Consider the following 14,324-nt stretch of genomic DNA (forward strand, 5'->3'; position numbering starts at 1 on the left):
ATTCTGCCCTAATCATTTTCATTATTTTTGCTCACTTTCCTAGATTCGCTGTCGCTTTCACGGAGTCAATGAAGGAAACGGCACAAAGGCAGTGGGTACGTGTTCATTTCGCGTTTTGATTTGGGTTATGCTGGTGAAGTTGCAGGATCGGAGAATAGAAAAGCAGTTTTATTAGAGCTGACATGGTTCCCATCGGCACCGCCCATGGTGGCCACAGCAGTGTGTTGTGTTTCCCATATGCTGATGTTTTTTATTTGGGTAGATACTCTTAGACCTTCACTGATTTTTTTTGTTGTTCTTCTTGAAGTGCAAAAATAGCCCAATAGCCAGCTCTTTTCTTTTTTGTTTTTTTTTGTTTGTTTTTGCAAATCTCTCTCTCTTTTTTAAAATAATAATTTATTTATGTGGTTGCACTGGATCTCAGTTGCGGCAGGCAGGCTCCTTAGTTGTGGCATGCGAACTCTTAGTTGCGGCATGCATGTGGGATCTAGTTCCCTGACCAGGGATCGAACCCGGGCCACCTGCATTGGGAACGCAGGGTCTTAACCACTGCGCCACCAGGGAAGTCCCCGCCAGATCTTTTCATGCTTTGTCTGTTTTCATTTTATGTGCTCAGATGGGATGATTTATGGACTACACTGTAAATGTTGCAGCATCCTTGTATACATTGGGAGTAACAATCCCTTAGGTGGCAGCTGGCGTTTCCTAGGCTGGGCTCTTTATTTGAAGGGCTTTAATGACTAGAGGGCTTTGTACCTCTACAAGTTAATGCACTTACTGACTTTTAAAATTCACTATGACTTGGCGGGGTGGGATGAAATGAGCTGGCGGGAATCTGAATCCTCCGTGGGGAGTTCTGTAGAGGACTGGCGGGGCAGGTGTGCAAAACTAAAGAAGAAGCCAGCTGCAAGGTTGCTTTCCTCCGGTGGTTCGTAGGCACGATGCTGTTTTCTCAGATGGTGACCCCTGCAGTGCCCCTGGGCCACCAGCGTTGCTGGTCCTTGTGCTTTACCAGCAAACCGTTGTGCACAGCACTTAGGCCCTTGTCATCTGGAGGCATTATTCCTGTTGGTGGCATTTTACAGGCTATGCACATTCTTTATCTATAGGCTTTCACTTTGTAAAATCTAACGCTTGGAAACGGCTGCAATGGGACAAGGGCAAATGCAGTCTTTTGTGGGACTGGTCAACCTTTGCCAAAGCCCAGAGTACTGTGTGCACGTGAACGTGAAGATTCCCTGCAACCAGAGTGTGCATATTCTTATTTTTCACCTCAAACTCCCCAGGCAGAGAATCGAGGGTGCATTTTTCAGTGCAATGTAATGAATGAAAAACGGCAAGCTTCCTGGCTCCGAGTTTCGTGTTTGTATCAGTTTGACTGTCCATCTGCCTTACGGCAGTGATGTACCAGTGGTTCTCAAAGGGGGGTCCCTGGGACTCTTTCAGGATCTGCACAAAGTCAAACCTATTTTTGTCATAATGCTCAGACATTATTAAAGGCACGATTAAAGGCAAAAGCCTTTTTCACCATGTGAAGAGCAGTGTCGAGGAAAACGGCTGACGCCTTCATCGTCCTAAAAGCAGGGGTACCCATCTGCACCAATGGATTATTCACCACCACCCACTTATAGTTAAAAAAAAAAAGAGCCAGTTTTTCACTTAAGAATGTCCTCGATGAAGCATAAAAGTGATAAATTTTTATCAAATTTTAACCCCTGAATACATGTGTTGTTTTTAATGTTCTGTGTGATGAAACAGGAAGTATGTATCAGCTCTTTCTGCTGCCTCTGAATGACGGATGGGGGTTACCTTGAGCAAAGGCCCTGGTGCCACGTTGGGGTTGCAGACTGAACCAGCCATGTCTTAACACAACTTTTTATCTGAAGGAGTGGTAGCCAAACTATGGTTACTCAGACTTGGGCATTTGGCAGTCATTTTCTTAAAAATGACTCGATCGAGTGAGTCACTTCAAGAAAAACAACAGACAGTATCTATTGCCAACGATATCATTTAAATTTTCAAGCAAAAATTAGAAGCTGGTAAGCCACCAGGAGGTGGACAACTTCCCCTTACATCCTTCCCTGATGAGATCAGTGGTTGTGTTAACAAATGTGAATTTTTTTTTTTTTTTGGATGCTGTATCATGAAATGGTTCAACATTTGCGAGATCTGCATCACTCAGTGAACCAATATTTTTCAAATGACTAATACGTGGCATCACAGAATCATGCATAGGTAACAGATCCATCAAAGTGCAAGATAGACCTGTGGATTCGAATATATCAGGGTATGATATAATTTCATGTTCCATATTGCAACTAACCTTTAAGAAGCTACCGTTTGTTGTGTTTTGGTGTCATGTCCAAGAATAATACCTATAATGATCTGAAAAGGCTCCTTAAAGGCCCATATTAAAATACTCCTCCCCTTTCCAACTACCTATCAGCAAGAAGCAGGATTTTCTTTATACACTTCAGCCAAAGCAACATATGGACACAGATTGAATAGAGCAGCAAATATGAGACTCCAGCTGCCCTCTGTTAAGCCAGACATAAAAGAAAGCTTTTCCCTGCTGAAGCAAGTTTATCCTCCATGATTTCCCCCCCTTTCCCTAACTTCTCAGTTTTAAATGTCACCTTTGTCCGTAAAACCTATGGCCCTCCAAAACTGGTACAGATGTGTTCACTGCTGTATCAGTTATTTTTGCTACATAACAAATCACGTCAAACACAGTGCCTTAAGACAGCCATTTATCATTTATTCTTTGTGTTGTCTGGGCGTTTCTGGCCGGGGTCAGCTCAGAGAGTCTGGGTGGTCCAGCGTGGCTTTGCTTACGTGCTGGGGCCTCGGCTGGCATGGCTGGGACAGTTGCTGTCTCTCTCCATGTGGTCTGTCACCCTTTATTAGGCTCAGCGGCAGGAGAGAGCAGGCATCAGTGTATGAACAGGCGGCGGGCTTCTGCCTGTGTGTTGTTTGCTACTGTCCTGTGGGCCAGAGCGAGTCAAGCATGGAGCTGTAGCCTCTACCTCATTATGGGACGATCTTCAAGGTGGCCTTAAAAAGTGGGGATGCAGGGAGGGGGCCGTTTATTAGGTCCATTTTAATAATCTGCCGCACTTAGTGCTTATTCCTCGAGATTGTAACACCTATTTATTTATTGATTGATCGATTGATTGATTTTTGGCTGCGTTGGGTCTTTGCTGCTGCGCGCGGGCTTTCTCTAGTTGCCGTGAGCAGGGGCTACTCTTCGTTGTGGTGCGCGGGCTTCTCATTGCGGTGGCTTCTCTTGTTGCAGAGCACGGGCTCTAGGCGTGCGGGCTTCAGTAGTTGTGGTGCGTGGGCTCAGTAGTTGTGGTGCACGGGCTTAGTTGCTCCACGGCATGTGGGATCTTCCCAGGCCAGGGATCAAACCCGTGTCCCCTGCATTGGCAGGCGGATTCTAAACCACCGCGCCACCAGGGAAGTCTGGGATTAACTTGTCGTTGTGATGATGAGAAAACTGCGTTAAATGCATAGACCAGTTACGTTTTGGGCAGGCTTGCTAGCAGTGGTGAGACTATCTAGCTGTGTCCTGTTGAAAGATCTTTTTTTTGGCTGCGCCGCGCGGCACGTGGGATTTCAGTTCCCCGACCAGGGATTGAACCCGGGCCCTCAGCAGTGAGAGCGCCGAGCCCTAACCGCTGACTGCCGGGGAAGTCCTGGAAGGATCATCTTGCATGTCGAGATTAAGTTGACCATTCGCCTGTCACCCAGGAGGTCAGCCACACCGAATCTACCCTAATCCTAGGTTAGCAGTCTTTGTTTTCAGACAGATGCTGTTCCAAATATAATAACAAGGCATTTGAAGAAAGAAATGGAGAAGTCAGCAAAAATTGTTTTGTCTTGGGTGATGATGTCACAGGCAGCATCAAAAAAGCTCATAAAAGAAAGGATGAATTTGTTTTTATTGTTTACAGTGGTGGAGGTTAGTTATTAAATTCGAATGTGAACCTGTTTTTTAATACAGCTTTAGTACTTTTTTTTTTGGTGGATGATTTTTCAATAAAGTTCAGCTCAATACCTTTATTTGATTAGTTTTTGCAAATGGAAACTGTGTAGAAATAATATAAAGGTTCATTGTTCAGCCATATCTATGTAATGCTTTGAGATGGATTTTTGTGGAGAGACTACTTGTAGTTACGTGTTTGGAACAGTGATGCAGTTTTTGAGTAGTTAAGTTTCATGCTGCATTATTGAACTGCCAGCTTTTGTTTTTAATTCTTTCTTCTTTATTTTGGTGAGCAGGCTTGGCTCAGGTACCAACTTAGTTAACCCTACATAATTATTATCAAACCAGAATCAAATTCCAATTATCCCAGATTAGAAAGATTTATGGTCTTTGCTTCTTACTGCTTTTGTGATTTCATGTAGAGTCTGTATAGATAAATATAGTTTTGAGCATAAAATCTGGCCTAAAACTTGTTATTTTCTCAGACTTCATTTTTATAAAAACACATGCTCACTCTTGATACCAATACTGTTAATAGAAATACAAAAATGCAACCTACAAAGGTGAGCCATGGATGTAATTTACAGTTTTCTGCAAGTCACATTTTTAAAAGTAAGTGGAAACAAGGAAAATCAGTTTTAATAATCTGTTTTACTTAATCCACCTCCTGGAGTTAGCCAGCCTGCAAAGGATAAGGGTAAGGGTACTCTCCCCAAGACTGCCCTCACTTTTGACACCAACGGCAAGTTCAGGGGGTCCCCATAACCACCCTCAAGTTTGAGAAATGGCTTGAAGGACTCAGAACTCACCAAGAGTTACACTCGCTGTTATGGTTTATTACTGGGAAAGGATACAGACTAAAATCAGCCAAAGGAAGAGACGCAAGGGGCTGGTCCTCCATCGCCCTCTCCCTGGTGCAGTCAAGACATTTTACCCTCTGGCTGTTGATCTGTGATCATCTCAACCTCCAGTTATTGATCTGAGACATATGCGTGGAGTTTTGCCAACCCGGGAAGCTCACTGAGTTTGGTGTCCAAAGTTTATCCTGGGGCTTCATTGCATAGACTTGATTGATTGATTGCGCACATGGTTGAATCCAGTCTTCAGGCAGATTGATACCACTTGGCCCAAAGTGCCCAATTTCCATCACATGGGGGGTCTTTCCGGCATGGCCAGCCCCTACCTAAGACCGTTAGCTGTGGCTGTTCTCACCATGCCCCTTAGGAATCACATAGATTATTTCCTAGAAGCCCAGGGCAAAAGCCAGACCACCTCTTGGCCAAGGCCAAGTTCCTAACTGCTCAGCTACTGTATCCAAAATCTTATTATTTCAACACATGAGCAATATAAAAATGCCTAAGGTGCTATTTCACATTTTTTTGGTACTCCATGTTTGAAATTGAGTGTGCATTTTACTTTTCGGAGGCACATTTCCATCCAGACCAGCTCCGCTTCAAGGACTCAGTAGCCTCACGGGCCCAGGGCTGCAGTATTGGACAGTGCAACATACCACAGACATGCACGTGGGGAGCATCCTGTTTCAAGATTTCCAAAACATATGCTCCGACGTGGTCGTGGGAGACATGTTAACAGGAAGGAGTGAAGGAGTTCAACATATTTTGCAAGCTGTGGGTTAATTTCAGCCCTCTGAGAAAGCTAGGATGTTCCTTTGGAAACATTATTTTGGAACCTACTGTACAGCACAGGGAACTGTCTCAATGTTTTGTAATAACCTAAAAGGGAAAAGAATCTGGGGAAAAAAATAGATACGTCTGTATGTATAACTGAATCACTTTGCTGTACACCTGAAAGTAACACAACGCTGCAAATCAACTATACTTCAATTTTTTTAAAAAAAGGCAATGAGGGGAAAAAAAAAAAGAAACATTATTTGGGAGGCTGTGTTGATAATCATCCTTCTGTCTCTGGCTGACTTTACACGAATTAGTTTGCTTGGATTTCGATAAAGAGAGCTTTATTTTATCTCTTTTAATTTGAAGTGCCGTTGTTTGGGCCCGTTGTTATTTTTTGTTTAGTGTTGTTTATATCAGCCTTAATTTGACAGTGTGCCTACTCTGTAAGGGGCACTGTCCCAGGGGGCTTTTCACTGGCGTCTGCCTGCTGTGTAGTTAGTACTTAATCATCCAAGTTCAACAACTGGCGTGTTTTGGGATGGTGCTGCTCTGTTGGTTTGTGATATTATAACCTTGATTTGGTGTTTCTAGGAATTTGATTCACCGCACATGTCTAACTGTGATATATGCATTGTGCAAATCTAAAACTAGTCTAAGTAGAGTTTTGATTTCTTGCTACAGTGTGTAATAGACACTCAGAATGCAAATTTGGGCACTTCTAATTCTAGCCCATGTTTAGAATACTTTCTCTAAATTCACCAGACTTTTACCAGAAAATGTAACTATTTCACCAGTATAATTAAAAGCAAATTAGGTATACACATACCTTAATCGAAGGCTTTTCTCTCTGCAGAAACAATGATTGTGGTTTAATTTGTCTCCACTGGGTTCAAAACCCCACAGGTCTGTGTAAAGTTTAACTGCACTGTTCACATGCTTTTCCTAATAAGTACTCAGCTAAGAGGACTTTCTCTAAATTCAAATATTTATTTATGAACTATTTAAAAAAATCTTGAGCGTGAGTAAATACTGTTTGACACAGTTACTGAATTCAGAAGAAGCGCAGTGATAACCAGCATGGCACATGGATACACTTTGTTGAGGTTAGTGCTGAGCTAAGCTTCCTGGTATTGTTACTTTTTAGTGATTTTTTTTTTTTTTAATTTGGAGACTTTGAGTCCCTGCCTTCTGGGGCCTAATTTATCTACCCTGCCTTGGCACTCTTTAAAGAAAAATAACTTTCTGGAAGCAGTTAGGCAATACCTAAAGAGTAATTTTACTTTCATTGTGTACATATACTCATCACAATTCTTTTGGAAATTGAAATACAGAAAGCAAGACAGATCTCATTGGCTGTCACTTGCCTGTTCATGGCACAGGGGAGCTCAAAAGGCTGATGTAGGTGATAGTTCTTTTCTAATCTGAATGAGCTGCCTCTCGCCTAATTGCTGATTTATGTTGTCCTTTGAATTACTTGTTACTTCTTTTTCTTCCTGCGTGGCCCGTCGCTTTGTATTTGATCATCTCCAAAAATCACATTGACAGCGCAGGAGCTACACAGACCACATCTTTTATTATAGTTTCTATTGTAATGTGAACTTAAAAACATTCACCCCTCTGTTTCATCTTTGGAAACCCTAGTTTGTATGCTGGCCCTCCCCACAAATACCCTGTAAGGGAAACTCCAGGGATTGGTCATATCCTAGGAAGCTAATCATTTTTAATAACTTCTATTAAGATTGGCTTCCCTAAGAGATTTCTTGATAGAACTGCAAGTGTTTTTTGCATTTTTTTCCACTATGTGAGATCCCTGGGAATTGAAAAGTTTTAAAGGAACTCAAAGGATGGAGAACTCATCAATTTCAGAGCATAGATTCTGAGTTAAACTTTCCCATGACCTGGGGCACAAACTTTTGGAATGATCAGAAGCATTGCTTTAATTCATCAGATGGCAAAGGCAGAGGACAGTAGGGGAAGCTTTTGAATAAAATCAGCAATGATTCCATGTTATTTACTCCATAGATTTAACTGTATTTTTTTTAGAAATTCACGTTCTTTTATTTATTTATTTATGACTGTGTTGAGTCTTCGTTTCTGTGCGAGGGCTTTCTCTAGTTGCGGCAAGTGGGGACCACTCTTCATCGCGGTGCGCGGGCCTCTCACCATCGCGGCCTCTCTTGTCGCGGAGCACAGGCTCCAGACGCGCAGGCTCAGTAATTGTGGCTCACGGGCCCAGTTGCTCCGTGGCATGTGGGATCTTCCCAGACCAGGGCTCGAACCCGTGTCCCCTGCATTGGCAGGCAGACTCTCAACCACTGCGCCACCAGGGAAGCCCTAACTGTATTTTTTTTTAAATTTTATTTATTTATGGCTGTGTTGGGTCTTCGTTTCCGTGCGAGGGCTTTCTCTAGTTGCGGCGAGCGGGGGCCACTCTTCATCGCGGTGCGCGGGCCTCTCACTGTCGTGGCCTCTCTTGTTGCAGAGCACAGGCTCCGGACGCGCAGGCTCAGTAGTTGTGGCGCACGGGCTTAGTCACTCCGCGGCATGTGGGATCTTCCCAGACCAGGGCTCGAACCCGCGTCCCCCGCATTGGCAGGCAGACTCTCAACCACTGCGCCACCAGGGAAGCCCGATTTAACTGTATTTTATTTTTTAATCTTCCTGGGAATTTTCTTGCTGGCATTCTTATTTCTTGAGTTGCTGGGCTAGATTACGTGTTACACATGCATCCTTTGATTTTGCCCAGGGTTGTTTTAGTTTCATCTTTATTTATAGCCTGTTTCAAGTCAGATCCCATAAAACTGGATCCCAATTCAGTTCTCAGACTTCCTCCCCATCTAATTTGTGGGTTTTTTCCTTTTCTTTTAAACAGAATTTTTTTTAAATTAATTAATTTATTTATGGCTGTGTTGGGTCTTCGTTTCTGTGCGAGGGGTTTCTCTAGTTGTGGCAAGCGGAGGCCACTCTTCATTGCGGTTCGTGGGCCTCTCACCATTGCGGCCTCTCTTGTTGCGGAGCACAGGCTCCAGACGCGCAGGCTCAGTAATTGTGGCTCACGGGCCCAGCCGCTCCGCGGCATATGGGATCTTCCCAGACCAGGGCTCGAACCCGTGTCCCCTGCATTGGCAGGCAGACTCTCAACCACTGCGCCACCAGGGAAGCCCGATTTTTTCCTTTTCTTGAAAAATCTTTCCTTGTCTGGTTCAGTTGCAGGAATTTAGTGACAAGGTTGTCCCCCCTCCTTTTTATTTTGAACATTATTATTGTTATTATTAATTTGCCACGCCATGTGGCTTGTGGGATCTTGGTTTCCCCGACCAGGGATTGAACCTGGGCCCTGGCAGTGAAAGCACTGAGTCTTAACCACTGGACCGCCAGGGAATTCCCTGAACATTATTTTCTTTCCTTACTTAAAAACAATTTCTAAGGGAAAAGAGAAGAGGGAGAAAAGAAAAGACCCATGTCCCCTGAAAAATGCCCAATTTCTGTGTTTTGTGATGTATTTTGAAAGCTATACACTTACAGGCCATGATTTCTTCTAAGTAATTTGTAGCTATTTTTAAATGACTTTTAACAAAGCCATCATCAGAAGTTGTAAATTAATATTTTTGCCACCTGGAGAGGATGAAATTGTGCCTAGATTTTAAAAGTAATATTTATTGTGGTTTCCATTTGGTAGAAAGTTTAATTTCAAAAGGTTATATTAATAAAAGAATGGGAAATCTTTTTGTTGTTGCTGTCTGTTTGGTATTCCATTATAAAAAAGCATAAATGAGCATTTGGGTCTGTTACGAAGTCACACGTATTTATAGGTATTTGTAGGGCACTGACTTTTTATATTTAGTAGTGGGTCAAATTAAGTAATGGTTTCTCATAGACATTAAAAATGGAGAAAAAAATGGAAAATCTTCCCTCTCCACCCTTCCTACACACACACACACACACACACACACACGAGTCTTCTTTTTCATTTTATGCATCAATGAGCTGATCTTCCAAGGGAAATGATATATATAAGGACTTCGACTCATGTTGTTTCAAGGCAAGTGAAGCAACAATAAATACTGAGCAAAGAAAGCTAATTTGTATTTAGAGCATTTTAATATAGAAAATGATTTTCAAAATCAATATAAGCCAATTGGCTTTTGCCAGATCGCTTTTCTTACAATGATTAAAAATAACTCAAATGCAGATTTCCTTTATACTGTGCCTCTGTTTTCTTGATTTGCTTGGATAAGATCTTCAAATACCATTCATGACATGTTTTAAAAGTCTATATTGGGGCTTCCCTGGTGGCGCAGTGGTTGGGAGTCTGCCTGCCAGTGCAGGGGACGCGGGTTCGAGCCCTGGTCTGGGAGGATCCCACATGCCGCGGAGCAGCTGGGCCCGTGAGCCACAATTACTGAGCCTGCGCGTCTGGAGCCTGTGCTCCGCAACAAGAGAGGCCGCGATAGTGAGAGGCCTGTGCACCGCGATGAAGAGTGGCCCCCACTTGCCGCAACTAGAGAAAGCCCTGGCACAGAAACGAAGACCCAACACAGCCATAAATAAATAAATAAACAAATAAATAATTTAAAAAAAAAAGTCTATATTGGACTTGATACTCACTTGTTTTTTGGGGGAGTTCAATAGATTTTGGGGAAATAATCCTCAGAGATAGGTAAAATCAGCAGATAAACCCAGACATCTCCATATAGAGTCAACTTATTCTGTTTATAGAGTTGAGATACCCTTTTAATTAATTAATTTTTGTTTGTGCCCAAAGGAACTTTCTTGAGAGGAGCATTTGGGGTTTACATATTTCTAATTGCACGGCACAGTTCTAATGAAAATAGTAGTAAGGCTGTAAGCTCCATTTTGCCTGACAGTCATGAATTGAATTTATATAGAATTATATTGAATCTGTCTTTGTCAAACACTTGTATTACCTTTAAAGTTAAAATGCTATCCGGGTATATTTTTGACAGTGCTTCAATATCCTTCTTATGGACATTTTTTGAGCCAATGTTGTAGACTTAGGTCTGGTTAAAGAAGAGACACTCTTAGCCTGCACTCCATTCCAGTACAATTTTCTTCAGCTTTCTAGTGAAATTATAATTTAACAAAAAGAAATATTTTAGGGCTCTAAGCTAAACTCTGATTTCAAATGGCTGCTATCAGCCATTTTTTTTTCCATTAAGGTTAATATCTTTTTTAACCAGTAGAGAAGAGATTTTTGAAGCTCTTTTTTTGCAGGGTCGCTATTTTACGGGCATTTTAAAAGGGGCTGCATCCTGCTATGTGGGGTATTGAGGAGGATACTCGAAGACTTTTAGAGGTCTCAGGTACCTCTGATGGATAAATATAAAATGTAATGCTAAGGTCAAAAGTAAAACCAAACCAAGACTTGTATCTCTGTACCAACTTCCTTATTTTTTTTTTGGCCGTGCCGTGCACGGCGTGTGGGTTCTTAGTTCCCCGACCAGGGATTGAACCCGCACCCCCTGCATTGGAAGCCTGGAGTCTTAACCACTGGACCGCCAGGGAAGTCCCTCTGTACCAACTTCCGTTCAGCCGTCCTAGGATGGCCAGATGCTGCCTCTCCCAGAACCTTCCCATCCACCAGGCAGAGGGCAGGGTAATTCCCTCTTCTCCCCATTGATCGTCTCTCCCTTGTCGGGACTGCCTCACCTTTAGTTTGTTTCCCAAAACATAAAGCTGATTTGAGGATGAAGGTCAAAGTGGGTCAGCAGACCACATGCAATACGCAGTATCCTGGTCACCTTGAGGACCACCCGGAGCCCTTCACGCACATTTAGGTAGAGAGAGCACGAAGATGCAACTTCTGTGGTGGCCACTCTTTACCTAGTTTAGTCGTTTCATGCATGGAGCTGATATTTAGGCCACATGGTAGAAAGATGCACCTTTTTAGACTTTATCACCAAAATGACCATATCTTTGATCACTTACGAGAAACAGCCCTCTGCACCTACTTGACCCTGCTGCCCTTTAAAGCGGATTTCTCACTCTGCTCCTGTAACATCCACCTTTGGGTCTAAACCTGATTTTTAAAATATTTATGTCACTGTTTCAAAACGAGCTTGAGAAATGGATTCTTTTTCTCTCTAGTAGTTTTGTGAAGTTCCGCCAGAAAACACCACCAGGGATAATAAGTTTATATCTGGGGACACATATCTAGATCAGTCATGCAAGTGTCGCGGTGTCCCTTGATGTCAAAGAGGCTTTTGGGGAGGTCCTTACAGGGTCCTTGAGACCAGTCCATTCACATCCTGGAAGAATCTGCCCCCTGGTGCCTCTTCTCTTGTTTCCCAACATACTGGGTACCCCTCCTCCTCCATCCCCATCTCCTCCTCCATCTCCTCATCCATCCCCATCTCTTCCTCCATCCCCATCTCCATCTCTATCTTCATCTCCTTCTCCATCTCCTGCTCCATCCCCATCTCCTCCTCCATCTCTATCTTCATCTCCTCCTCCATCTCCTCCTCCCTCCCCATCTCCTCCTCCATCCCCATCTTCTTCTCCATCTCCGTCTTCATCTTCTCCTCACTCCCTCCTCCCCCTCCCCCTCCCCCTTTCTTCTCCAAAGGTGGGTAGTGTACTCTCTCTATTCAAGGATTTGTATCCACAAACCACATTTCCCAAAACTTCTGCCTTCAACCTCAGCTCCTGATATGCACCTGATGGGCTGTATCCTTGGCATGTTCTCTGTCTGAGCTTCATAACTTTTCTACTAACATAGTAACTATAAGTTTGTAATATTGCATTATGCCTGATTTAAGGGACATCTTTGCACTTCTTACCTTAGATAAGCTGTGTTTTTAATGGGCTAACCCCCATTAAAAGCAGAGGTAACTCTTTGCTCTGATAAAGTAACTAGTCTGTGAGTGGCTGTGTAGATGATTCTTTGCGATGTTTTCCAAGAGGATATTTTTATGGCCTTCATTTTATTTCTAAACAGCAATGGGAATGGACTGGCAAACTTACTTTTTTTTCTTTCTCCCCTCTTTTCAAAAGCCACATGCTAAGGATAAGATCTATGTCCAGAGTCAAGGTAAGAAATTTTAAATATATATATACTTGAAAAAAAATGAGTCTTTAATCTTTTAGAGATACCTACTGAAATGAAATAACATGATGTCTGGGATTTACTTGAAAATAGTAGAATGGGTACACTTTTATTATTTTTAACATTAAGATAAAAATAGGAGTACATTATAAAAGAATAATTTAAAATGTAGAAGAATGGATAAAGAAGATGTGGCACATATATACAGTGGAATATTACTCAGCCATTAAAAAGAATGAAGTAATGCCGTTTGCAGCAACATGGATGGACCTAGAGATTGTCATACTGAGTGAAGTCAGACAGAGAAAGAGAAATACCGTATGATATGTGGAATCTAAAAAGAAATGATACAAATGAACTTATTTACAAAGCAGAAACAGACTCACAGACTTAGAGAACGAACTTACGGTTACCAGAGGGGAAGGGTGGGAGCAAGGGATAGTTAGGGAGTTTGGGATTGACATGTACACACTGCTATATTTAAAATAGATAAACAACAAGGACCTACTGTATAGCACAGGGAGCTCTGCTCAATATTATTTAACAACCTAAATGGGAAAAGAATTTGAAAAAGAATAGATACATGTATATGTAAAACTGAATCAGTTTGCTGTACACCTGAAACTATCACTACATTTTTTTTTTTAAATAAATTTATTTATTTATTTATTTTTGTCTGTGTTAGGTCTTTGTTGCTGTGTGCAGGCTTTCTCTAGTTGCAGCAAACGGAGGCTCCTCTTTGTTGTGGTGTGTGGGCTTCTCATTGTGGTGGCTTCTCTTGTTGTGGAGCATGGGCTCTAGGCACGTGGGCTCAGTAGTTGTGGCTAGCGACCTTCAGTAGTTGTGGCTCGCGGGCTCTAGAGTGCAGGCTCAGTAGTTGTGGCGTACGGGCTTAGTTGCTCCGCGGCATGTGGGATATTCCTGGACCAGGGCTCGAACCTGTGTCCCCTGCATTGGCAGGCGGATTCTTAACCACTGCACCACCAGGGAAGTCCCTATCGCAGCACTGTTAATCGGCTATACTCCAATATAAAATAAAAAGTTAAAAAAATAAAATAAAATAAAATGCAGATCGCAGATCACTTAAAAGAAGTGCAAATACTCTTATCAGTGGCATGTTTACAAAAGGAAAAAGAAGAGCTTGTCTGTTTGAGTTGAGTTGAGTTGGGGCCCCGGAGCCCTCTGCCTCCATCTCCAGCCCTCCCTGCCCTCCCCAAGTCCTGCCCCTGTGGTGGTCTCTGACATCCTTTCCTGAGACCCTCAGTATCTCCTAAACACATCTAGTAAACCACTGACCCGCAAAATAGGGATCAGGGAAACAGTAGCTCCAAAGAACATGTAGCTGATTCTGAGCTTAGGTTTGAAGCCGTGCTGAGCCCAGGGTCACACGTACAAGTCCACCTTATAAACATTACATTATCAAGGCCCTAGTGGTTTCAGGGATACTTTTAGCAGCAGAATCACTCATCAAATGAACTCTTTCTTGGAGCCCCCATTTAAAAAACGCTGCACTGACTCAGTATGCATAAAAGGGATGTGTGAGTGTCAGGGCAGGCCTGGGGTTGGACCTTCCATTCCTCTGCCACAGCCCCTGGTTTATAGCCACGGAAGATGTTGGTGCTGCAGGAAAAACATG

General features: G+C 42.8%; 1 protein-coding gene and 1 long non-coding RNA gene across 10 annotated transcripts in view; one reads left to right on the top strand and one right to left on the bottom strand.

Moving 5' to 3' along the window:
- Positions 1 to 14,324, top strand: part of GLT1D1 (glycosyltransferase 1 domain containing 1) — a 170,455-nt gene that overhangs the window by 39,050 nt on the left and 117,081 nt on the right. For all 9 annotated transcript variants that reach the window (XR_014233878.1, XM_082353271.1, XM_082353269.1 and 6 more), the window contains 2 exons: positions 44 to 95; positions 12,637 to 12,673. Coding sequence is in view for 8 of the 9 variants with exons in the window: in XM_082353271.1 (XP_082209397.1) it covers positions 44 to 95; positions 12,637 to 12,673 (89 nt within the window). In the remaining variant the exon portion in view is untranslated. The remainder of the gene's footprint in view (positions 1 to 43; positions 96 to 12,636; positions 12,674 to 14,324) is intronic.
- Positions 244 to 12,592, bottom strand: LOC309610413. The gene is made up of 2 exons (XR_014233919.1): positions 10,220 to 12,592; positions 244 to 9,906 (listed from the first exon to the last, which is right to left on the bottom strand). It is a non-coding gene; the product is annotated as an uncharacterized lncRNA (long non-coding RNA).

This window comes from Balaenoptera borealis (genome assembly GCF_965194805.1).
Source record: "Balaenoptera borealis genome assembly, chromosome: 14".
Taxonomy (NCBI): Eukaryota; Metazoa; Chordata; class Mammalia; order Artiodactyla; family Balaenopteridae; genus Balaenoptera; species Balaenoptera borealis.